The 26,772-nt window shown below is 39.5% G+C and overlaps 2 protein-coding genes and 1 long non-coding RNA gene across 3 annotated transcripts; 2 read left to right on the top strand and 1 right to left on the bottom strand.

Moving 5' to 3' along the window:
* Nucleotides 1–267: 267 nt before the first annotated feature.
* On the top strand, nucleotides 268–2,622 carry LOC113029259 (uncharacterized). The gene is made up of 2 exons (XR_003273375.1): nucleotides 268–624; nucleotides 1,092–2,622. It is a non-coding gene; the product is annotated as an uncharacterized LOC113029259 (long non-coding RNA).
* Nucleotides 2,623–13,655: 11,033 nt separating this feature from the next.
* LOC113029889 (homeobox protein NANOG-like) lies at nucleotides 13,656–14,517 on the bottom strand (the record flags this gene model as incomplete). The annotated part of the gene is made up of 3 exons (XM_026180910.1): nucleotides 13,656–13,979; nucleotides 14,119–14,202; nucleotides 14,293–14,517. Coding segments are annotated over 3 exons (633 nt in total), but the record flags the coding sequence as incomplete, so codon positions are not given.
* Nucleotides 14,518–23,465: 8,948 nt separating this feature from the next.
* On the top strand, nucleotides 23,466–25,726 carry LOC113029890 (homeobox protein NANOG-like). Its single transcript, XM_026180911.1, has 5 exons — nucleotides 23,466–23,496; nucleotides 23,987–24,345; nucleotides 24,436–24,519; nucleotides 24,918–25,131; nucleotides 25,653–25,726. Exons 1-5 carry the CDS (start codon nucleotides 23,466–23,468, stop codon nucleotides 25,724–25,726), a joined length of 762 nt encoding a protein of 253 aa, XP_026036696.1.
* The last annotated feature ends 1,046 nt before the right edge of the window (nucleotides 25,727–26,772 follow it).

Genomic DNA, 26,772 nt, shown 5'->3' on the forward strand with positions numbered 1-26,772 from the left:
TACACTTCTGTCCTTGCTGTCCTTTCTTGACATAGAAATTCTACACATCCAGAGATTAACATCCAGAAAAGTTTAAGATGGAAAGATTTAATAAAGTCCATTTACATGTCTACTTTCTAAGTTCATTTTCTGGGTTGTTTTTTGTTGGAGGGGGGAGGGGGGTTCCCATCAAACCTGAAAAAAAATCTGCTTGATTGAAAGGAAGAATGAGGGACCAATTAGAAAACGATGTCTTTCCCCACGCCCTCTGAACGCCTCAAAAGCTACTCCTTAAGTCCAATTTAGCAGACAGAGCTTCCTGCAGCTTGATCACAAGCAGATAAATTGAAGCCAGTTTTCATACACGGCTGCAAAGCTGGTGGACTGGAAGACGCTGATGATGTCCAGCTTTTCCTTTTATCCTGCTTAATGCTACCTGCATCACATCTTTCCAGAGGAGAACCACGGGAGCTCAGGAGACAGGAACCCAAGTACTACAATGCTGCTGCTACTGCCAGAACCAAGGAAGAGCTCCCATCTCACAGCTCTGAGCAGCAAACCATGGACGGCCAGTTTCACTACCAGGACTCAGCCAGTGTATACAAAGGAAAGCCAGGCCAAGCTGTCTGCCAGTGGCTCATCATAGTATGTATGCATGTTCATTTTTTATTTATACAGCGCCAAATCACAATAACAGTCACTTCACGGTGCTTTATATTATAAGGAAGACTTTTCTTTTTCTTTGGTAATATGAACTAATATTAGCAGAGTTAGCTAACCTATTACCTGCTACAAAAATACCCTCTGTGTTGTAAGGCCATGTTTCAGTAGTTCTCCCAGAAGTACTTTCCAGACTAGAAACGGGGGTCTATCCCTCTTTCCAATTATACCACCACTGTTTTGGTTTTGTTTTGTTTTTTTTCCCCCAAATGGCGACACTTGGTGGCAAAGTCTTAAAGCGTGCCACCAGAATAAAACCTTAAAGCTCTGAGGTTTACTTTTGTATTTTCTGATCTAAAATCACTCATGCCAACACACATCAGTAACCATGCTGACCCATGTGGACCATATAGACTTGTGCTTACTTGGCCTGTGTCTTCCTATCCTCACAGACTTGTGGAGTTCTGGCAGCAGCCTTGAAGGTAGTCTCCCCCTGGCATACCTCACTATGTGGGCTGAGAGAGCTCTTGATTAGGAGATGAGGAACAACATCTTTGAGACTGCTGAAGTGTTTCCAGCTCTGTGCGAAGGAAGGAGGACCACAGCAAAAATGCCACTTTGCATGGTGTACAGAGGACTAGCGCTATGGAAAGCCATTGCAAAGGTTTTCCAGTTACAAAGGCACACAGACTCTGTACTGACAAGCCAGAGGTGTGGTAAATTAATATAAAATGCATTAAATTACCTGAGAATATCGAAATGTTAACCCTGCGACAGACTGGCGACCTGTCCAGGGTGTACCCCGCCTCTCGCCCTATGACAGCTGGGATAGGCTACATCACACATGGCACTAATGATCACAGATGGTATCGAAACTTGACTGTGCGCTGAGGTGGCAACCCCTAACCCTACGCAAGTAAATTAAAGTAAATCTATTTGGAAAAATGTACTTCTAAAAGTCGTTTTAATGCACCATGTTCATTTACTCATGAGCTGCTGTAACATGAATCAAACCTTAGTCAGATAATTTCAAATTCAAAGGTTGTGCGTTTGCTGATGTCTGAGCTGACAATGCTTTTGTGTCGTTTGTCACACAGTGTGTTGAAAGCGGAGGTCCAGCTGTTATGTTACAGATTTAAAGGTAGATTTGAAGTGCTCAGTGACGCTTGATAAACTGCAAATTTAAAGCTTAAATATGATGTCAGTTTTAATCACATATTGGGTCTACGTTCAGGAGTTGCACTTCAGTTCCATCCTGCAGTACATCGGCCTTCACTTGCTGGAGCTGAAGTGAAGGCCGATGGGATGACGCCCTGATCCAGTTCATGTGTGATGAGAAACAGCTCAAGTGAACTAAGTGAAGCATTGACTTTTTTTCCTGTTCTTTTCCTCATTTTATCTGCCCACTGAGTTTTCATGCCATGAGGACGAAGATGATCTGTTGTTGCTGTGACTTCAACTACACACACTTCTTGTTTAATGTTTGACCACTAGGCTGGACTGTTGAGTATGTACATGAAGTGTTTCTGGAACCTTTTGAATTCAATGGTTAATCATCTGTCACACAAAACCTCTGCATGTCCTCCTTCACTACATCCATGAACCTCCTCTCTGGTTTTCATTCTTTCTGTCCTGGCTGGCAGTCCCACTCTTTTAAAAAAAATAAAAAACATAAAATTTGTATAAACCTGCAAGAAGAACACACTGTACATCAAATATTTTTTTATTTTATTTTGCTTGTTAAATGTGAGAATGAGGATGCTAATTGTTCAAGTGTAGCTTTGATTTTGTGTGTGTGTATGTGTGTGTGTGCAGTGAGGACATTGCTGCAACTTTGACCACACACACTTGTTATATAATGTTGGACCAGTAGGTGTCACTGTTGTCCATGTACATGGAGTGTTTCTGGCGTCTGGAGAAAATCAGAAAGATTAATGAACTTTTTAACACTTTATTAAAAAATATTATTGATTTTCACATAGACACATGAAGTAGTATTTCATTCTACCAAAGTCCTCATTTTTTTGGAAGTAAAATCATTGGTGATTCATGCATGTCTGACTTCAAAACAGGCGTGCATGTGTGATTGTGTCATCTGGGGCAGGGATAGCTCAGTAGGTAAAGTGGTTGCCCCATAATTCACTTGGTGAGTAATTGGCCTACGGGGATCAATAAAGTATACATTATTGTTATTACTACACAATGCCTCTAATTAGTCCACCCTTTTTCCTCCTCAAGTTTGCCTCTATCATGCGCTGGTTGTAGAATTTCTTCGAGTGGGGGCTGGCTCTCACTTGTATTCTAGAAACATAAAAATAAAAACACTGTTTGGATAGTACTGCCATCTTTACCACCTCTTTCATTTTCGATGGGTCATGGTAAATCACCTTATCAAGAGCATTCTCAGCCCATGTAGTAAGGTCTACCAGGGGACAACTCCCTTTAAGGCTGCTGCCAGAATTCAAAGACTAAAAGGCAAAATTGGTTTAAGTATTTCTGCTGGAGCAGGTAGTTTGTTGCAGAGGCTGCAGAGATTCTGTTTAAACTATAATGTTTTGCAACATAACCAACCATGCTGATGTCAGCTCAGTGTGAGTGGAAGACATAGGCATGATAATCAGTGATGTATTCATAAACTGCAAAAGGATGTACCTGTTCCAATTCACTTCCTTGTAAACCTCCCTGTTACAGCCCTAGCTGGGCCTCCTGAAACTGCCCTTGTGTGGGCGTGGTGTCTTTCTCCACCTCCTCCTCTCTTGCCACTCCTACCCCCTCTGTTTCTCTCACTCTCCTCTCTCCCCAGGACACAGCTGCTCTTGGTTAGCCTTGTTTGCCACCTGAATCCAGTCAGCAATCACCTCTGAGGCTATTTAAGCTGGGGATGAGCTCTGAGCAAGGGAGTTTTCTCTGATGTCTCTGCTTTGTGTGCTAGTTGTGTGAAGTCCTGCCTATAGTGTGTAAGCAGTATGCCTGCTTTACGTGAGTAGTGTGGGCTTGTGGGCCTTGGTGGCAGTAAAGCTAGCTGCTGGCTAGTGACAGGGTGAGCTTGTGGGCCCCTGGAAGTGCCTCCTCGTGGTGTGGAGTTTTTGTTTGGTTGTTGTGTTCTGTGTTGTTGCAACCTTTTTCCCTTTTTCCAAGTGTTATTGGTAAAAAGGCCTTGCCAGCTCTTTATGTTAAGATTATCTATAATAAAGACTATTTTATTTACTAAAAACACCTGTCTGTTTTCCTTTCATTCTGTTCTGGACTCATGTTACTGGTCCCCTCACTCGTATGCCTAGACCTCTTCGGGGGGGACGTAACAATGTGGGGGCTCGTCCGGAATATGAATGGAAGGAACAGCAATTGAGTATTAGTGAGTTGTTTGCCGGTGCCCTGTTTAGTTGTATGGTATCTGCTACGCTCTCTCTCCAGTGAGCAAAGGGGAGTGTCTAGCTGAGCGTAAGCTCCTCCTTCAGGCACTCATTTTTTATTTTGCCTTTTTTATTTTCGGAGTAATCCCAGGTGGGGATTAGTTCCCTGTCGGGGGCAGGCTTGTCGGTGCTTTGTGCACTTGATGCTTATCCTTTAAAGTTGCCTCGAGCCTGGTACACTCCAGAAGCTAACTAGGCTAAGATTTTAGTAGGTAGGTCTGGGGAGAGGGTCAGTGGTATTTTTATTTATTGGTTAACCTGTGGCCAAACATTTCCCACCTGTTTTTCATTTGTGTATTGGAGGTGGTGCTTCTTTGTTGTTACTGTTAGCCTCAGGTAGTTTTAGTTTCAGTTTTAATGGCTACCTTTGAAATTGCTGTGTTTAAGGAAAACCCTTCGCTTGTCCAACTGGACGCCTGTAGGAAGATGGATTTGCATGAGGTCGCATCATTTTATGGCATTTCTGTCTCCACGGCTCTACGTAAGGCTGAGCTGAAAGCTGCTCTTGTGTCTGGCTTGGTGGAGAAAGGGATAGTGGCCCTGCCAGTGTCTGCCAGTCCACTTGAGCATGGTGTAGCGTCTCAGCCTGTTCCGCAGGTGCCAGCTCAAGCTGTAGCTCCATCAGTGTCTACACCTGTTGCTCAGTGGCTGCCTGAGGACAAGCCAATGACACTGCCTCACTTTGAACCACTCTCCATAGAGTCATCCGTAGGTTCAAAGCACGATGCTATGCTGCATGTCCGCCTGGCTCGTCTTCAGTTGGAAAAGGAGGCTCATGAGAGGCAGTTCCAGCTAAAGGAGTTGGAGCTTAAGCTTTTAGACGCAGAGCTTGCCAGAGCCAAGGAGGTTGAATTGAAAAAGGTGGACACAGCTGTTAAGTTGCAACAGTTGGAACTCCAGAAGGCTTCCCTTCCTCCGACTGCCTCCATTTGGCAGGCAGACACACCATTTGATGTGGGGGAAAAACATTTGTCTGGTTCCAGTGTTTCACGACATCGAGGTTGACAGTTATTTTGAGTCCTTTGAGCATATAGCTGCAGCCTTGCACTGGCCACGGGATTCTTGGGCTATTTTGCTACGATGTAAGCTGGTAGGTAAGGCTCAGGAAGTTTGTTCCTCATTGTCAGCTCAGGACAGTCTGAATTATGACAAGCTGAAAAGTGCCATCCTGCTATCTTATGAGCTAGTCTCAGAAGCTTATAGCCAGCATTTCCGGGGATTAAAAAGGGGACAGGATCAATCCTACCGAGATTTTGCAAGGAAGAAAAGTGTGCTTTTTGATCGGTGGTGTGTGTCCAGCAAAGCTACTGACCTGGCGTTGATGCGTGAATTAATGTTGGTGGAGGAATTTAAGAACCGTATCTCTAAGCAGATTGCAGTATACCTCAGTGAACAGGTTTCCTCATTACAGCAGGCTGCAACACTGGCTGATGAGTTTGCCCTCACCCATAAAAGTAGTGTTATTGAGCACGACCGACGCGATGCCTCAGTGAAGGTTAGCAATGTGCCAGCTGTGCAGTACCCAAGGAGCGAGGTACCTGTGTCCCGTCCCAAGGCAAAACCAAAGTGTTTTTCTGTTTCAAGTAGCAAATTGTAAGACCTACAAACAGAAACAGTCAGTCTAAAGGGCTAGGAGTGTACGAGCTAGCAAAGCTGATACAGGTGTGGTTTCAAGAGCCAAAACACAGCTCTGTTTCTTCTGCCACAAACCTGGCCACCTGGTTGCTAACTGTTTGAATGCCCACTCAAAGCAAAAAGGCTCTGCTTTGAAAGGAGTCAATCGTGGTTCACAAACGGACAAAGTTGCCAGTCCGAGACGACAATTGGAGCATAATTGCTCGGTGGTGTCATTTGGTCCCTGTCAGAAATCGACTAATTGTGATCCGCCACCTGTTGACCGTCTTTCAGGTCCGGATGACCTACAGTGTGACAAATTGGGTGTGACACAACCATTCCAACCTGCACCTCTGGCTAACCAGCATTCCTGTCGCCATGACCTAGCGAAGAAGCGTCTGAAAAGTGTTTCAGTAAGGCCTTCTAGCTATCCGCTGGGTTCTCCATATGTGATGGCTCAAAACATCTGGCTGTCACTTGGGACACTATGTTGAGGAGTTCTGGACTGTTCTGGACTAATTTGTTACTGGTCCCCTCACTCGCATGCCTAGACCCCTTTGGGGGGGACGTAACACTCCCTCACCCCAACTCTCTGCTCTGATCTAAATCCAGTGGTCATAGAGCACTTTTGGTGAGGTGAGGACATGCTTCTCCTTATGAGGTGCTAACAAACAGCATCAGCCGTGGAAGCAGTGTCTGGTGGGAAAGCCCACACCAGAAATGTATATGCTGGGTGGAATAGTGAAATGCCCGGCTAAGTCAGGACAGACAAAGCAGAGCCACAGGGGAAAATTTTTAACCATATCCATTTATTAATCCTGAGAAAACAGATCTAAAGAAAACTAGGTGCTAACTTTAACCAACATTGCAATCAAAGCAGATTAAAGGAAACAAAAAAAAAACATGTTGGGTTAAGCACAAACAGGCCCACCAGTCAGGCTGAGGTGCTGATTAACAATACATATCAGAGCAACAATCAGGATATCAAAATCTTGTTTCTGCTCTGAGACTGAGATGGAAACAGCCTCAGAGGTATCAGTAGTTTTGTTGGTCATCTCCATTTGTAGAGCACTCTCTGCCCATATAGCGAGTTCTTCCAAGGGAAGACTCCCTTCAACCCCGCTGTCATAACTCCACGAGTCTGTGAGGGTAAAGACACAAGAGAAGTAATCACAAGTCTATATGGTCCACATTGGTCAGTTGCTGATATGTTTTGGCACAACTGACTTTGTAACAGAAAAATTAACAAAGGTTATATTGATGAGTCTTAAACACAACAGTTTGACACAACCTTGGGGGGGAAAAAAGTGGTCGGATATTTGTAGATTCTTTAAAACCAAAAAGGATTTAAAGTGGACTCTGTTCAACTGTGGAGGGAGAAATGGTTATTTCTGCAATCAGGACTTACAACACAGAGTGAAAGAACATTTTTGCAAGTTGTCTTAGAGGTTAGTCAACTCTGTTCATATTAGCTCACCAGGCAACAATGCTCAGTACATACCTGGAGAAAAGTGCATCCCATAATCTTCCATGTTTGAAATCCCAGTGATTAAAACAGGAAAGCTGGAGAAAGTATCTCTGCTGAAAGAGCTCCAAACCAAGCAGGATAGGAACTTAAGACTGACGGAGTTAAGAGCAATTGTCCTGGGCTTTTAAGGAGGTTTGTGGGTGTGGGCAGGAATGTGGAGGTTTGCGCTTCTTCTTTTGTTGGTCACTTTGCAAGCCGTCAGGCAGTCTCTACCAACTGGCATCATTTACATTTCTTTAAAATGCTGTTTCTCAGGGGTCCGTTCTTCGTACCTCGCTAAGTAAGTTAGCTGGATTTGATTGTTGACGATTTCGCGTGATCTTGGATCGTTCGGTTCCCCGAAGCTCATCCGGGATTTGCTGTCATAGCAACAGATCCGTGAGCGTAAACCTGCTCGGGAGCAGGTTTACTTTACGTAAACAGGATTAGATCGCGGCCACGCAGGTATGTCCGCTTCATTTATATGAAAGCAACAGCGATATTTTACCACTGTTTTACCATAAATAAATATTATCAATGTAACTAAAGTTAATGCAGTACTTGATCCTTTTATTGATTCCATACAGATACATACAGGTCATTTCCTAAAAAAAAGGGAAATGTACTATTAATCATTCTATTTCATGTATTTGATTATTTCAGATGTAATTCATATTTTAGAGTAGTAATAGTAAATTACTTCGTGTAATCAAGATGAGAGACCACGGCTATAAAAGCGAAGGTGGATTTGGGAAGTCTGTCGCAGCCATGTCCTGTCCGTATACGCGAGCCACCCATTGCGGAAGGTGCAAGATTGATAAGGAGAGTCCTCAAAATCCAGCGTATATTGCGGGACAGACAGGATCCTTTAGCTCAGTGCGACAGTGTGCTCATTGAGAGATATCGATTTTCCCGTGAGGGTATTATTTACTTAACCAACTTGTTGACGAGGGGGTGCAGGACCACCACCTGTCTTTTTTTGCTCTGCCCTTTTCTTGGTTGCTGTTATAAACAAACAAACAGATTATTTCAGGGTCTCTTTCCAAGAGACGAAAAGCAATATAAGTGATAAATATTACCATTCTGTAGAATATTCTTATATTTCACTTTTACTTGTTCCCATGTTCTAGTGGGTCCTTTCGTGGCTCTAATGTGAAAGAGGATATAATGTAATATACTATAATATAATATACTATACTATAATATAATATAGTGTAATATAATAAATTTACCCTACCGCCTACTGGTGTTGGCCAGAGGGGCCGATGGCGCGATATGGCAGCCTGGCTTCTGTCAGTCTGCCCCAGGGCAGCTGTGGCTACAACCGTAGCTGCCTCCACCAGTGTGTGAATGTGAGAGTGACTGAATAGTGGTATTGTAAAGCGCTTTGGGTGCCTTGAAAAGCGCTATATAAATCCAATCCATTATTATTATTACATTACTTACGAGTTTAAATTGTCAGCAACTTTCTGCCAGCCCTCTCTCCTTGCTTTTGCAGCCTTTGCAGTGTTCCCTTGCGTTTTAATTAAACTCTGAAACTCCTGAAATCCCTCAATCAAGAGTTCTTGCTCTGCTGCCGAAAAATACCGAACGCGCTCCTTCGACATTTTCGCCGACCAATCAAAGGGTTGCCGATCAATGTTTCTACTATCGATGCGTAGCCCCTGTTAAGCCACCCAGTGATCTCACATTACTTCATCCAGCTGTACTAATCGTCAACAACAGGTGTGTTCGGAGAACCGGATTAGCGAGCTCAAAGTTAGCGCGATGATTTGATCTTGGATGTAGTAAGCGAGGTACGAAGAACGGACCCCAGGTCTGAAAAAAGAAAGTACAGCTAGAAAGCAGCCATACAAATGAGCTTTACCAAATCCTTTCAGCTAACACTTTATAAAATATGAAACACTTAATACACTTAATCCGCTTAGATCAATTAAATAAACACATCTTTACTCATGTGTTTGAAATACATGATGGACTATATGTGGGGAGTGTGTGTGGGGAGTGAGATGGAGGGTGGGGTGGGCTGCTTTTAACTATGTAAAGCACTTTGTGCTACATTTTTTCTGTATGAAAAGTGCTTTATAAATAAAGATTGATTGATATATGATGTGAAAAATTCTCATTTTGTAAAGAAAGCCAAACCTGTTGAGTTGCTGACTGTGAGCTGCAGCTGGTGTAAATCATGATCTTTATGGATATTTCTCACTGGTGAGTTAGAACATTTTAACTTGTTCTGCTTTCATGTCAACTAGATCTGTGTTAGATGATTTTGATTTAAATTCCTGCTCTGGTTGTTTCAGACAAGCAGCCAGTTTGATCTTTGCACCGATGTTTAATTTACTTTCTATTATCAGAAGATTTGTGCACATAGTTTATCATTTCAAATGTTTCAGAGCAAATACAGCTGCTCTTTAAATATATTTTTGCATACGTTCTGCATTATTTCAGTGAGCATTGAAACCTGATGTTTAAAATGTTTTAAAATAAGCCAAATTATACCAATATTACATACAAATAATGAATTGAACCTCTAATTTAGATATTTTTGATCATATGGAGGTCATTTGGAGTTTATAAGATAGCACATGGTAGCTTTCACCTTCTTTGAAATGCACCTCTACATTGTAAAAGTCTCTGACACTAAAACACCCACATAAGTCAATGTCAACAATACCAAGGCTAACGATCCACATCAACGCTTGTCATAAACCCACAGACACATGCATCTGGCCTCCTCTGGCTCATTCAGAATTAGAGACGCACCCAGTTCAGCCAGTGACCACTAAACATACGCTAATGTGTCGTTTAGAGTTCCTGTATCACACCCTACTACCTCTGATTAATTATCAAGTCAATGCAGACAGTTGGCACCAGGGCCATGAGAGATAAGTGAGGGTAAAGGTATTTGTGTTGACATGTCTTAATTTGAAGTAACTGCAAAGACACGGAAGTCATATTGTTTGCAGATGATACAAAGTTCTATAATGAACTGGATACGAGCAAAACAAAACTCTGCTATTTGGGAGATGTACAAATTCTATCATTGATAAACTGATGATAAATAACAGACTTAGGATCATAAATAAAACCACTTCAACAGAACCACCAAACCCACTTTTTATTAAATACTCTTAAATTTAAAGACTTGGTTGACCTCAGAACTCTACACAGAAATTATAAAGCAACAAACAAATCTTTGACCTACAACATTTAGGACTTGATCAGGGCTTGTGTGGAACCTTCTTTAAATCTCAGTGATTCACCGAGATAGAAAACAACTTGAAAGAGTGAGTGGTGAATCAAAGAGAAGAAATTAAATAAACTTAATGCAAACTGCACAACAGAGTGTAAAACTCAGCGATACATCCAGTGAGCAGCACTTCTCTGGATGAAACAAGCTTCTTGATGTCAGAGGTCAGAGCAACAAGACCAGACCAGTTCATGCTGATAGGAAAGCAGGAGTGACTAAACATAACCACTCATTAAAAGCAAACTATACAGAAGACCATTACTGAGAGCACAACATGTCAGAATTTGAAGCACATGGGCTAGAAGCAGCAGAAGACCACACTGGCTACAACAGCTGTCAGCTAAGAACAGCAAACTGAGGAAACAGACTCACAAATATTAGACAACAAGAGATTGGAGAAATGTTTCCTGGTCTGACGAGTCTGCATTTCTGCTGTGACATTCTGGGTCAGAGGCTAAACACAAGATTTCACGACTTGTAAAGTGTAACATGCATGCACTTTTTAACATCCTATCAAATATTGTAGATTATGATGTTAGAGCCAGTATTTAATCCTAGAAATGTCGTCATTTGTTGGAAGAAAATGAATGGCACTGACTGAAACATTTCCAACATATATAAAGTTGACTTTATCAGTCTCCTGCATGAGCCTTGATCTACTGCACCAACTCTGAGGAAAAAAGCAAAAACTGACGTATATTACATGTTAATTCTTTCTTTCTTTTTTTTACTTTAACTGAGATTCACTGAGTCTTGTCAAAACAGCCTATGTTTTATATTTAAATGGCAAGAAAATAAAATCTACAAGAAATAAACCTGTAAAACAGGATAAAACATGTGTGTAGCTTCCATGTTGAAAACTGCAGATGACATGGAAGTCTTTTAAATCTTTGTGAAAACCACCAGCATGTGGTTTGGCAAGACCAAGGTGGAAGAAATCTTCTTCTGAAGCTTTGCTGAACATAACGATTTCTCTCAGGTCATCATGATTTGGTCTTTATCCTAATCAAGTCCTAAATGTTGTTGATTTGTTTGTTGCTTTATAAATCATGTGTAGAGTTCTGAGGTCAACCAAGTCTTTAAATTTAAGAGTATTTAATAAAAGGTTGATTTGGTGGTTCTGTTGATGTGGTTTTATTTATGATCCCTATTACACTTTGTGTGTGTTTTACAGGTTATCGATATATTCATAATGACCATGATGGTTTGTGATTTATTATCACCGGAAGAAGTTTGTTCTTTCAGATAATTTATTTTAATTCTATGTTATTTATCATCAGACTCCTGAATAGTATGAGTTTTGTTTGCTCAGATTCAGTGTTAATTGATTATAGAAAAACCAAGTCTTCAATTTCTTAGTTTTTTGGTAGTTCATTTAGAAGTTGTTCCAAGTTACTTCCACAATAACTTTGTGTCATCTGCAAACAATATGACTTCTGTGTCTTTGAAATTACTTAGCTGAATGTACAATATCAATCCACATTCACTCAGTTAATGATGTATTCATTAATCTGTATGCCTCTTGTATTTCATTGCTCAAATTCAGGACATTGAAAAACACCTTATGTCATAATGCTTTTCAGAAACTCTCAAAGACAACATTACATGGATTATTAGACTCAGTGCTGCTCATTTATTGACTTGATTTTTCATTCCTGCAGCTTAGCTGTTCTGACAGCTCCACTCAGGCTCTGCTGGACACCACTGTGCTCCTGCTGCAAGGCGCCTGGTTTCTGGTACGCTTCCCAGTCATGATCATGGTGGCACTGTGAGCAAGAACCTGGCAACCTCCAGCCACCATGCCCCATCGTAACATTCCTTGACAGATCCCAACACAGCCCTGGTACAAACATACATGGCCATCAGGAGCATCCTACACTTTAAATGAGCTGACTTCAGGTGTTCAGTAAGGGGAAGATTTAATAACATTGCACATTTCATTTCAAGACTCTGTAGTCACAGAGCAGAGAGTAGAAAAGGTGACAATAAAATGTTTTTGGAGCTTTACCAAGTAATCAGCATCAGACTTGTTAACAATTAAAATAAAACCCAACGTTTAGAGTCTTAGGAAGATAATCACAGAGGCAAAAACTTTCCACTGTATCGTCTCAGGTTTCTTAAAATGAAGTCTGAGGTAGGGTTGTTATTTGAGGTATTCCTGGAAAAATCTTTTTGTCCATTTGAAAGCTCCAGATTCTTTAGATTATCTGTCTCATACTTTGATTGTGAATATAGAGGATTGTAGCTCAAGTTAACATGGAAAGATAGAGGTTTAAAGTCTCTAAAACATTTGGACCCATGTGGAAAAGATATATATAAATCTTATAAAGTTTGGATCTGTCTTGTGTGAAACTTGTATGAAAAGCATATAAGAGTGAAAACAGATATAAGATCCCTTGAAAAATTAGATAATGAAACTTGTATGTTTTGGATACTTACTAAAACAATATATGAAAGTAATGAGAAAGTGGCCACTTTCATGAGTAAATCACATATAAGTTTTTACTATTTCTTTTCCATATGGGGATGTTCAGTCTCTGACAGAAGGTTTGGAGACATGTAGAAAGTTCAGTTTGAATGGGTGAAACTAATATTTTATTTACAGTTTCTCACACACAAGGAAGAGAATTTTCTTCATGTACAATATTTTTTACAACAAATACAACAAAATGAAACAAAACGCATTTTGATGAATTCATCTCTTAATCTTATATGCAGAATTTCTGATGGTGTTTTCTCTGATATCCCAGTATGTATTTTGGCTATTTTGACTATTTACAGTAGCCGGAGCCTACTGAATTCTAATATTTCTAAAATCCATTGGATATTGAATACCCCCCTCCCCCTTTACTGAAAGCGATCAAATCTGAGACTATGTTGAGCTACATGAAGACAATAAAAATAATTTTTAAAAAAGTCCTGTGTTGTTTATATTCCATTCAGTGCTGAACTGGTGTTCAAATCAAATTTTATTAGTCAAATACACAGTCATACAAAGTACAACATGCAATGAAATTCCTGTGTCCTGGGGCTGCGGATGTAGCCGCACCAGGAAGAAACCAAAAAGACAGTAAAAATTCGTACATCAGGGACAAGAGGAAAAAAAGGACCTCTAAAACAGTAACAGTAAAAAAAAGGTCTTGATGGGCTTTCCAGGGACATCGGTATGCAGGGGAGAGACGATGTTTGGGTTTGGTGCCTCCAATTTCACAGACAGTCTAAATGTCTGTCACTCGTCACCAGGTCTGTCAATTTCTTGTTGAAGAGCCGTGAGCTTCTCCAAGATCTTATCCATGTTGCGTTCAATGAGAACAGTCATAGTGGACATTTTTGCTGGGTTTTGAACAGCTGTGTCGTATTCGTGATGCCCGTTGCCTGGTGGCATTGACCAGCCAAACATCTGAGGGGAGTCGGGGAGGGTCCATTGAGGTCCAGCCGCAGAATTGCCCACAGCATGAGAATAGTGGGCCTGATTATCTGCACCCATTCTCATTGAATTTACCTGGTGCTGGGTGTACCGCTCCCTGAACGGGGGCTGTCTCTCTCCCTGAAACTGAAGGGGACAAGGGGACTGTCAGTAAAACGAGAATAGTTGTTTTAAATTATTGGCATTACACTTTTTTAAATACAGTCAATTCCCCAGATAATGACAGAATCAGAAACAATTCTGTTTAATAATAGGAGATACTTACATGAAGTGGGACATCCTGATTCACATACTGAGAATGTGAACTCCTCCTAAACTTACTCCGTTTGTTTTGAAACCAAGTTTTTACCTAAAGACGGAAGAAAACAGAAAACATTTAATGAGTACAATGGACCCAAAATTCAATTTCTTATGTTGTAGTAAGTTGAAAAACACTCACCTGTTTGTAGGTCAGACCTGTCATCTCTGCCAACTGTTTCATCTCCCTTGGCTCATAGTAATGTTTCGCATTAAAGTGATGGACAAGAATATTCAACTGTCTCTCTGTGAACACCACCCGGGCCTTTCCTTTAGGTTTCTCTGGAGCAGTGCTGGGATGGTGCAGAGTGGCAGTGATGTTGCCATCCTGGCTTCTTGGGACAGCAAAATCTTGTTTCTCTTCTGAGACAGCAGGAAAAAAAAGTTTTTAAAAAGTAAATTGCTGAGTCTGAAACACAAAAGTTTCCCAGAAAAAAAGTGGGATATTTATACATTATTCAGAACCAAGAGTGACTTCTGCCATCAGGACTTACAACACAGAGTGAAAGAGTATTTTTGCAAGTTGTCTTAGAGGTTAGCCAACTCTGTTCATGTAGCTCACCAGGCAACAATGCTGAGTACATACCTGGAGAAAAGTGCATCCCATGTTCCATCTTTGAAGTCCCAGTGATTAAAGCAGGAAAGCTGGAAAAAGTATCTCTGATGAAAGGGCTCCAAACCAAGCAGGATAGTGCTGTGTATCCTAAGGCTGATTTAAGAGCAATTCTGGGCTTTTAAGGAGGTTTGTGGGTGTGGGCAGGATTGTGGGGAGTTGAGCTTCTTCCTTTGTGAGTCGCTTTACCCTACCAAGTTTCAACCAACTGGCATCATTTAAATTTCTTTAAAATGCTGTTTCTGAGGTCTGAAAACAGAAAGTACAGTTAGAAAGCAGCCGTACAAATGAGCTTTACCAAATCCTTCCAACTCACACTTTATAAAATCTCAAAAATGTAATGCCTAAAATTACTGTTTTACTTTCAATTTAACCTCTTACCCATTACTTTAGTGTCCGTTTTAACTGCTCTTAAATTAGCAAAAAAAAAAAATTCAACACCAAATTCAGTTCGGTGGGTCGTTCAATGGGTCGTTCAATGGGTCATTCAATGGGTCGTTCAGTGCGTTGTTCAGTAGGTTGTTCAGTGGGTTGTTCAGTGGGTCTTTCATTTGGTTGTTCTTTGGGTTGTTCAGTCAGTGGGTGAGTGAAAGCAAGATTAAGTGGAAAGTGTCTATGTGAGTGGAAAGTTCTTTCCACTCACATAGACACTTGCAAAAATGATCTATGTGAGTGGAAAGTTCTTTCCACTCACATAGATCATTTTTCAAATGCATCCTCACACTAATTTGATCTCCAGGCGTTCAGTTGCACCTTTGTGTAAACCCCCAAAGCAGCTTTTTAAGGTCAAAACAAGTTTTTCAAACTCTGACAAACCATTAAAAAATCTGACACTGAATATCACGATGACCACTGACCACTCGTTTTGTCTTCATTAACTTTGAAGCAGTTTAAAAGTGGCAACTGAAATTACACCAATTGAACTCAGCATCTTTGAAAATGTTTTAAAATAAGCAAAATTATACCAATATTACATACAACTAATGACTTACATAATTAAGATATTTTTGACCATGTGGAGAACATTACTGAGTTTATAAGGTAGCACATGGTAGCTTTCACCTTTGAAATGCACCTCTACATTGTAAAAGTCTCTGACACTAAAACACCCACATAAGTCGATGTAAACAATAGCAAGGCTAACGATCCACAACAACACTCGTCATAAACCCACGGACACATGGATATGGCCTCCTCTGGCTCATTCAGAATTAGAGACGCACCCAGTTCACCCAGTGACCACTAAACATACGCTAATGTGTCTTTTAGAGTTCCTGTATCACACCCTGCTACCTCTGATTAATTATCAGGTCAATGCAGACAGATGGCACCAGGGCCATGAGAGATAAATAAAGGTTTCTGTGTTAACATGTCTTGATTTGAAGTAATTTCAAAGACACAGAAGGCATATTATGTGCAAATGACACAAAGTTATTGTGGAAGTAACTTGGAACAACTTCTGAATGAACTAGAAAATCAATTTAACTGAGTTCTCGGTTATTTCTATAATCAGTTAACACTGAGTCTGAGCAAAACAAAACTCATACTATTCAGGAGTCTGATAAATAACAAAGAATTATAAAAGTAATTATGTTGAGGTTCATTAAAAGTAACTCGTTAAATGTACATATGTTTTGAAATCTCATGCTGTTATCTGGCTGTGCCATTACCATGGTGACGTGGATGCCATGGCAGGAAATACTTGGTGGACGCTTCTCCTTATATGTTCACTTTAAAAAAAAAAAAAAAAATTGCAGCTCGACGCTCCTATTAAAATAGAGGACGTTTTTGGCTCAATCAAGTGTATGCGAGCGGTAAGGCCCCAGGCTCCGACAGATTTCCAGCTGAGTTGTTAAAAAAATTTAAAGACAAGCTAGCCCCTCTCCTTCTTGATCTATATAATGAATCACTGAGAAAAGGCTGGCTGCCCCCCACTTTAACGAAGGCATCTATTTCAGTTTTACTGAAGAAAGGCAAAGAGCATACGGCCTGTGAGTCCTACAGGCCCCTTCTCTATTTGCAAATTAGACTGTGTCTCATCACTGTTTCCAAATTCCCCAATTCTCCCTGCTGATCCATCATGGGTTGACCTTCTGGCTGTTACGCCTAATCAAAAATCACCTCTATCAAATATATATTGTATGCTTATGGTGACCGAATCTAATCCATCAGGTAAAATCAGAACCGCCTGGGAGCATGAATTAGGTGTTGAACTGTTTGAATCATGGTGGGATAAGGTGAATCTCATCATGCGTTCAAGTACACCATGTGCTAGGCTACAGCTTATACAGTTTAAAGTTTCCTTCAATTATAGACCAATGTGACAGATGTCACACCTCCCCTTGCGACCGTGGCTCAGGGGGTTTGGGAAGCATATCTGTAACCGGAAGGTCACCGGTTCGATCCCCGGGCTCTCTGTCCTGGTCGTTGTGTCCTTGGGCAAGACACTTTACCCTACCGCCTACTGGTGTTGGCCAGAGGGGCCGATGGCGCGATATGGCAGCCTCGCTTCTGTCAGTCTGCCCCAGGGCAGTTGTGGCTACAACCGTAGCTGCCTCCACCAGTGAGTGAATGAATAGTGGCATTGTAAAGCGCTTTGGGTGCCTTGAAAAGCGCTATATAAATCCAATCTATTATTATATGTTTTTCTTCTGCCCAAGTTTGAACCAATTTTGGACTGATTTCTTTTCTGTACTGTCAGGGGTTCTTGGAAGTCAGATCTGAGAAGAGCCTTTAATTGCCATATTTGGAGTTCCAAAGATCCCTCTTAATGTAACTCCCCAGCAAACTGAGATCTTAGCTTTTTGTTCCCTTCTTGCTAGATGCTGTATTTTACTTCCATCTGCATTGCAATGGCTTAATACTGTCCGGACATTCTTGTGGAATATCTCAAATCTTTTCATTAGAACAATGCAATTTACCCACCCTCCGACTAGATTGAAAAAAATTTGAAATGTACTTTTTTTTTTTTTTTAAGGTAGGCATAGGATTTACCCCCCCCCCCCTCTTCTATTCTTTTTTAATTTAATTTAATTTTTTAAATTGTATTTATATAGTGTTTAATTTTAATTTTTTACATTTAATTTAATTTAATTTATTTATTTAATATTTTTTCTAATTTACTCACTTTTTTCTTCTTTTTTTCTTTTCTGAATTTTCTCTTCTTGTGTTGGTATGATGTTTTTTTAGTATTTTAATTTGTCTTTTGTTTAACAAGAAAACGTTAAAATGATTGGGAAAGAAATGTTTGATAAAATATGTCACGTAAGATGTATACAATACAACGTATATAAGTTTGTATAATCTCTTAATAAACAAATTTTTTAAAAAGTTGCTGTCCATACAAACAATACTGATTTGTAGAGTTGTAATTGTTTAACAAACAATCTTGTCAACACAAAGTTCCAATCCAATTTTATTTATGAAGCACTTTAAAATACCCAGCACAGGAACAAAGTGCTGTACAGAAAATAAGTTAAAAACAATAGAATAACAGAAAACAGCAAAAATATAGAAATAAAACACATAATGCATAAAATTAAAACAGCCCTATATATATATATATATATATATATATATATATATATATATATATATATATATATATATATATATATATATATATTAGTTTTATTCATCTTTCTTAATCATTTATGGTTGTGGTGTGATCTTCTCCTGGTTCCTTGTTTCCCCGTGTGTGTTGCTGTGTCAGTTGTGCTGCCCCACTGTGCAATTTATTATTTTTAAACAATCGTATGAATTTTTGTATTGATGTACTTTTGTTAATTTCATACGTACAGGTGTTCCACACACTAACTCCTTTGATTGTAATGCTGTGATATTTTACATTAGTCTTTACCATTGGCTTGGTTCATCTACTCCCGCTGAGTTTGCTACAGTAATAGTTAATGTTTTATTTTTAGAAGGGTGTCCAGTTTTTACAATTTCTTTAGGTAACCCAGGACCAGCATTAAGAAAAAAAGTCATTAAAACCATTTGCAAATTGTTTTATGTCACTGATCAGTGTATTTTGTGTTTGAAAGTTATTGGGATATTCCAATCTTTTAGTTCCTTTATTTACAATATCATTTAGTACTGTCCACGCTTTTCATATTTTTTTTATCTAAAAGTTTACTGTAGTAATTTATTTTACTCGTTCTCATAATTATTATGAATTTATCTTATACCTTTTATAGGTTTGTTCTTGTATAACAGATTCTTTTTCTTACATGCGTTTGTTAGCCATGTTTTCAGTTTTCTTTGCTTTATTCACCAGGGGATAGCGTTTATTGTAAAGAGTTAATATTATAGATAAGAAGTTTACATATGCCACGTCAACATCTTGAGCACAGATCTTTCTCTAGTCTTGGTTGTTACACTGTTCTTTAAGGTAGCCGATTTCTTAAGCCTAAATTATAGTATTTACACAATTTTCATTTCATTTACTCCCTGCTGCTCTCCACCTCTTCTCCCTCTCTTGTCTCTTTCTTCCTGCAAGTCTCTCCATTCCCTCAATCTGGTCCACATCTCATCACTCACTATACTTTTTCTACTCCCTCTCTATCACTTCCTCCATTCCCTTTATCTCTCACTCACAAACGCATGCATCCACACATGCAAGAAAACATAATTTATTAGCTCACCCGGATAAGACCCATGCAAAACAAACTGAAGGTTTTTGTCCGGAAACCCACCATCAAAGTACCCATTGTCTCTGATGTCTGCAAATAAGAATAACCAGAACTCCAGACACTGGCTGTGAAGAAAATGCCACCAGTATTCAATTCTTTCATTGGAAGTACTTCCTCCCTCCAGGTAACTGTCAAAGGTGTCGTAAGGAGCCACGGGCACAAGGAAACACTGAAAGCCTATAACATGGCCATTTTCAGTTCCAAGATCACCTCTGGCAACTCTACACCGCTGCACCGCTTCTACGTAACACCCCCCGATCACTTTCAGATTACTATTTGTTGTGTATGCATTAAGACAGATTATTTTTCTCGACAAACCATCAACACTCTCATTGATTGAGATGCCATATGGTTTAAGTTTGCCGTAGGAGTACAGGTGCCAGATGAAGTTCAGCCCTTTTGAAAAATAGTTCGCCTTCGCCTGAGACGTCTTGTGTGCCTCAATGCCACCCCTCAGGGATCCAGCTCAGTCAACACCAAGTGCACATCCTCTTTCCTCACGCGTAGTCAATGTTCTCTGCATTTAGCATATATCCATCAGTACGCGTGAAGCTACCAGAGTACTGCAACTGGTTGTCAATGAATTCAACCAAGACTTCCAGGTCAGAGTACGCTTTTGTGACGAGTGTGTCCCCTAAGAACTCTCTTCAGATGTCTCTCACTTTTATAAAACTTGTGTGTACTGCCAAGCACTGTTTTAATATATTTATATATTAAAACAGTGCTTGGCAGTACACACAAGTTTTATAAAAGTGAGAGTCCAATCTCAAAATTAAAATCGACTTACTTTTTAGCCTTTTTATTAAATACTCTTAAATTTAAAGACTTTGTTGACCTCAAAACTCTACACATAATTTATAAAGCAACAAACAAATCTTTGGCCAAAACATTTAGAACTTGATCAGGATAAAGGCCGAATCGTGATGACCGGAGAGAAATCCTTATGTTCAGCAAAGCTTCAGATGAAGATTTTTTCCATCGTGAGTGATCGTGGCTCAAGAGTTGGGTGTTCGTCTTGTAATCGGAAGGTTGCCGGCTCGGACAGTCTCGGTTGTTGTGTCCTTGGGCAACACACTTCACCTACCGCCTACTGGTGATGGACAGAGGGGCCGATGGCGCGATATGGCAGCCATGGCTACAACTGTAGTGAATGAATAGTGGTATTGTAAAGAGCTTTGAGGGGTCCTGAAAAGCACATTATAAATGTAATCCATTATTATTATTCAATCTTGGTCTTGCCAAACCACATGCTGGTGGTTTTCACAAAGATTTAAAAGACTTAAAACTCATCTGCAGTTTTTCAACATGGAAGCTACACACATGTTTTATCCTGTTTAACTGTTTTATTTCTTGTAGATTTTATCTTCTTTCCATTTAAATATAAAACAGAGGCTGTTTTGATAAGACTCAGTGAATCTCAGTTAAAATAAAACAATAAGAAAAACATTAACATGTAATGTACATCTTTTTTCCCTTCTTTTCCCCAGAGTTGGTGGGGCAGATAAAGGCTCGAGTAGGAAACTGATAAAGTCAACTTTTTATATTTATTGTAAATGTTGCAGTCAGTGCCATCCATTTTCTTCCAACAAGTGATGACTTTTCTATGATTAAATACTGTCTGCATTTTTGTTTTGCTTTCATTGAGTCTCCAACATCATAATTTACAATATTTGATAGGATGTTAAAAAGTGCATGCATGTTACACTTTACAAGTAGTAAAATCTTGTGTTTAACCTCTGACCCAGAATGTCACAGCAGAAATGGAGACTCATCAGACCAGGAAACATTTCTCCAATCTCTTATTGTCTAATATTTGTGAGTCTGTTTCCTCAGTTTGCTGTTCTTAGCTGACAGCTGTTGTAGCCAGTGTGGTCTTCTGCTGCTTCTAGCCCATGTGCTTCAAATTCTGACATGTTGTGTTCTCAGAGATGGTCTTCTGTATAGTTTGCTTTAAATGAGTGGTTATTTTTAGTCTCTGCTGCCTTCCTATCAGCATGAAGTCATCTGGTCTTTCTCCTTTGACCTCTGACATCAAGAAGCTCGTTTCGCTCAGAGAAGTGCTGCTCACTGGATGTATCGCTGAGTTTTACATTCTTTTGTGCAGTTTGCATTAAGTTTATTTAATTTCTTCTCTTTGATTCACCACTCACTCTTTCAAATTGTTTTCTATCTCGGTGAATCACTGAGATTTAAAGAAGGTTCCACACAAGCCCTGATCAAGTCCTAAATGTCGTGGGTCAAAGATTTGTTTGTTGCTTTATAAATTATGTGTAGAGTTCTGAGGTCAGTCAAGCCTTTAAATGTAAGAGTATTTAATAAAAAGGCTAAAAAGTGGGTTTGGTTTATTATCCTAATTCTATGTTATTTATCATCAGTTTATTAATGATATAATTTGCTTGACTCCCAAATAGTATGAGATTTGTTTTGCTCAGATTCAGTGTTAAATCATTATAGAAAAACCAAGTCCTAAATTGATTTTCTAGTTCATTCAGAAGTTGTTCCAAGTTACTTCCACAATAACTTTGTATCATCTGCAAACAATATGACTTCTGTGTCTTTGCAGTTACTTCAAATCAAGACATGTTAACACAAACACCTTTACCCTCATTTATCTCTCATGGCCCTGGTGCCATCTGTCTGCATTGACTTGATAATTAATCAGAGGTAGCAGGGTGTGATACAGGAACTCTAAAAGACACATTAGCGTATGTTTAGTGGTCACTGGGTGAACTGGGTGCGTCTCGAATTCGTCTCGAATTCTGAATGAGCCAGAGGAGGCCAGATGTGTTGATGTGGATCGTTAGCCTTGCTTTTGTTGACCTTGGCTTATGTGGGTGTTTTAATTTCACTTTTCACACATTTAGAGGTGCTTATCAAAGAAGGGGGAAACTACCTTTTGCTATCTTATAAACTCAGTAATGTTCTCCACATGATTACAAAGATCTAAATTAGAGGTGTAAGTCATTATTTGTATGTAATATTGGTACAATTTGGCTTATTTTAAAACATTTAATAAATATCAGGTTTCAATACTAATAATACACATTTTGTTTAAAATATATTTAAAGAGCAGCTGTATTTGCTCTGATACATTTGAAATTATAAACTATTTGCACAAATCTTCTGATAATAGAAAGTAAATTAATCATTGGTGCAAAGATCAAACTGGTTTCTTGTCTGAAACAACCAGAGCAGGAAGTTAAAGCAAAATCATTTAACACAGATCTAGTTGACATGAAAGCAGAACAATCTAAACTCATTAGATTTATTTGTTTGTTTTATTAAATAAATTCTTCACATTATATAGACCACCTTGTTTCGTTTTAAACACATGATTAACTATGCAGACCTTGATAAATTGACTTAATTTCACTTGCCACTTTCAGACTCATTTATTAAAGTTAATAAAGACAAAATGAGTGGTCAGCGGTCATTGTGATATTCTGTGCCACATTTGTGAATGGTTTGCATGAGTACAAAAACCATTTTTGCCTCAAAAAGCTGCTGTGGGGGTTTACACAGAGGTGTAACTGAACGGCTGCAGGTCAAATTAACGTGAAGATGTTTTTGCAAAAATGTTCTATGTGAGTGGAAAGTTCTTTGGGTGATCTAATACTGCGTTAATTGATGCAAACATGCAGTGAGTTCATTTCAGTAATTAGCTGCTAATTTTAGCTGCTAATTTTAGGCATTAAGTGTTTCATATTTTATAAAGTGTGAGGTGGAAAGATTTGGTAAAGCTCATTTTGCACTGCAGCTTTCTAACTGTACTTTTTTTTTTCAGACCTGAGAATCAGCATTTTAAAGAAATGTAAATGATGCCAGTTGGTAGAAACTGCCTGACTGGTTGTAAAGTGAAGAAGAAGCTCAACCCCCCCACATTCCTGCCCACACCCACAAACCTCTTTAAAAGCCCAGGAGAATTGCTCTTAAGTCACCTTCCTGCTTGGTTTGGAGCTCTTTCATCAGAGATACTTTCTCCAGTTTTCCTCTTTTAATCACTGGGATTTCATGGAAGATTATGGGATGCACTTTTCTCCAGGTATGTACTCAGCATTGTTGACTGGTGAGCTAATATGAACAGAGTTGGCTAACCTCTAAGTCAACTTGTAAAAATACTCTTTTACTCTGTGTTGTAAGTCCTGATGGCAGAAGTGACCATTTCTCCCTCCACAGTTGAACAGAGTCCACTTTAAATTCTTTTTGGTTTTAAAGAATCTACAAATATCCGACTTATTTTTTTATACTTTGTGGGAAACTTTTGTGTTTAAGATTCATTGTGTTGATGCTCAGTCATCAGGTAAGTAAATCCCTGAAGGTTGATTCAGTTCACCTGGATGTAATGTTTTCAATGGGAGAAATGTTTTGTGACTTCTTCAGTCTGAGACCTTTTGGGATTTAAGACTCATCAATTTAATCTTTGTTAAGTTTTTCTGTTAGAAAGTCAGTCGTGCCAAAACATATCAGCAACTGACCCATGTGGACCATATAGACTTGTGCTTACTTGTCCTCTTGTCTCTTTACCCTCACAGACTCGTGGAGTTCAGGCAGCGGCCCTGAAGGGAGTCTTTCCCTGGAAGAACTCGCTACATGGGCAGAGACTGCTCTAAAAATGGAGATGAGCAAAAAAACCGCTGATACCTCTGAGGCTGTTTCCAGTTCAGTCTCAGAGCAGAAACAAGATTTTGCTCTCCCAAGAAGCCAGGATGGCAACATCACTGCCACTCTGCACCTTCCCAGCACTGCTCCAGAGAAACCTAAAGGAAAGGCCCGGGTGGTGTTCACGGAGAGGCAGTTGAATATTCTTGTCCATCACTTTAATTTGAAACGTTACTATGAGCCAAGGGAGATGAAACAGTTGGCAGAGATGACAGGTCTGACCTACAGACAGGTGAGTGTTTTTCAATTCAATAGATTATAAGAAATTGAATTTTGGGTCCATTGTACTGATTAAATGTTTTCTGTTTTCTTCCGTCTTTAGGTAAAAAATTGGTTTCAAAACAGACGGAGTAAGTTTAGGAGGAGGTCACATCCTCAGCATGTGAATCAGGGCGTCCCACTTCATGTAAGTATCTCCTATTATTGAACAGAATTGTTTACGATTTGATTTTATGGTATTTTTAATTTGGTTGTTGTTTTGATCTGTGTTGTTTAGCACTTTGGTCTGCCTGGTGTGTTCTTAAAGTGCTATACAAATAAACGATGATGATGATGATGATTCTGTCATTATCTGGGGAATTGACTGTATTTAAAAAAGTGTAATTCCAATAATTTAAAACAACTATTCTCGTTTTACTGACAGTCCCCTTGTCCCCTTCAGTTTCAGGGAGAGAGACATCTCCTATTAGAGTATCTCCTATTATTAAAAAGCACTGTTTCTGATTCTGTCATTATCTGGGGAATTGATTGAAGTATTCTTGAAGTATTCTTATTTTACTGACAGTCCACCTGTCTGTGTTTCAGTTTCAGGGAGAGGGACAGCCCCCATTCAGGCAGCAGTACACCGAGCACCAGGAGGTAAACCCAATCCCAAATGGTGGAAACCATCAGGGCCCCTATCATCATGCTGTGGACAGTTTTGCTCCTGGACCTCAGTGGACCTTCCCCAACTCGCCCCAGACATTTGGCTGGTCGATGCCACCAGACAACGGCCAGTATGAATTTAACCCTGCTGCTGGTATGAATGTACATGAAGAATACTATATGCCTTTTGTATGAGAAACTGTAAATAAAATATTTACACCCATTCAAAACTGAACTTTCTCAGCCCCTCCCCCTCTTTATTTATAGAGTTTTTACATGTAAGTTGACATATCAGGCCCAATAAAGAGGGTACCACAGACACAAAGATATATCTCAATACAGATTAGGCCATTAAAGTTAAATAAATAAATAAATAAATAAAATTAAATTAAAATAAAGGAAAAAGTGGGAAAAACACACAGAGAGAGAACAAAACAAAAGAAAAAGCAAAGAAAAAAAGAACAAACAAAAACAAACAAACAAACAAAAAAAACACTCCCCCCAGAACCAGAACAAAAGAAAACCCCATGGTACTAAAGTTTAGTCTGTTGGAAGTGTTTTCAATGAACTGAAGTAAATAATAAAAGGCTGCCACATCTGTGAGAACTTATTAACATTTCCTCTGAGTCTGAATTTTATTTTCTCCATTTTTAAAAAGAACATAACATCTTCCAGCCAACGTGATCGGGCTGGAAGGTGATGAGCTTTCCAAGACAGCAAAATTCTACGTCGTGCCAGCAGTGAAGTGAACATAACATCCAGCTGTTTATGACTAAGGTTTAGGGTGGCATCTTCAGAAACACCAAACTAGTGGGCATGGTTGGAGTGTAACGCTCAAAACATGAGAGAGCACTTCAAAATAAAAAGTCCAGTATAACTTAAGTGTCGGGAAGGCAAAAAACAGGCGTTGCATCTGTTGCACAGGTCAGGAATGCTGGGGTATATTTTAGATAATCTAGATGTGTAATCTGTATACCGTCTTAAACTGAATAAGGGAGAGTCTTGCACATGAGGCTGAAGAATGAATTCTGTCAACTATTTTGTCCCAGTAACCTTCCCCAAACGTAAGACCCAGTTCCTTTTCCCAATTCAAAGCAATTATTTGGTTGAGTAATTGCTCGATGCCATAATTAAAGTATATACTTGTGATATTAGAGCCTTACTGTGAGGCTTCAACTGGAATAAGTCTTCCCACCAAGGCTTGAGAAGCTGACTTGGAAACTCTGGCAAGATAGAAGATGCACAGTGTCTTATTTGAAAGTAGCAGAACAAATGATACGAGGGCAAATCATACAAAGAACAAAGGTCACTAAAGCTGAGAAAATGTTATCTTTACAAAAGTCATAAGAACATTTGATACCTTTTCTTGCGCATATGCAAAAGGAGGAGTCCACCAGCGATGGGGGGAAGAGGTAGTTGTTGCAGATTAGGGTCAGAGCAGAAGCAGAGACTGAATTGAAGTGACGCCGGAATTGATACCATATTTTTAGAGAGCCAATTAGAAAGGGGTTGTCTGTGAATCGTAACAGGGAAACAGGAAGGGATGAAAATAATAGTGCCAAGAAGTGATACAGGAAGGTTTACCCTTCTTTGAAAAGACAACTTTACATAGGTCAGCAAAGGGTTAAATTTTATTGCTTGCAAAGCTTTAAATGAACTGGTAATATGCACTTTAAAGCCTGAAGAAGCTAGTTGGAAATCAAAATCGGTTTGTCTAAGCTCTTGTGCAGCTGGGTTTATGGGAAAACATTCACTTTTTTATATATTAATCTTGTACCCAGAGAAAGAGCCAAAA

This window comes from Astatotilapia calliptera, chromosome 9 (genome assembly GCF_900246225.1).
Source record: "Astatotilapia calliptera chromosome 9, fAstCal1.2, whole genome shotgun sequence".
Classification (NCBI taxonomy): Eukaryota; Metazoa; Chordata; class Actinopteri; order Cichliformes; family Cichlidae; genus Astatotilapia; species Astatotilapia calliptera.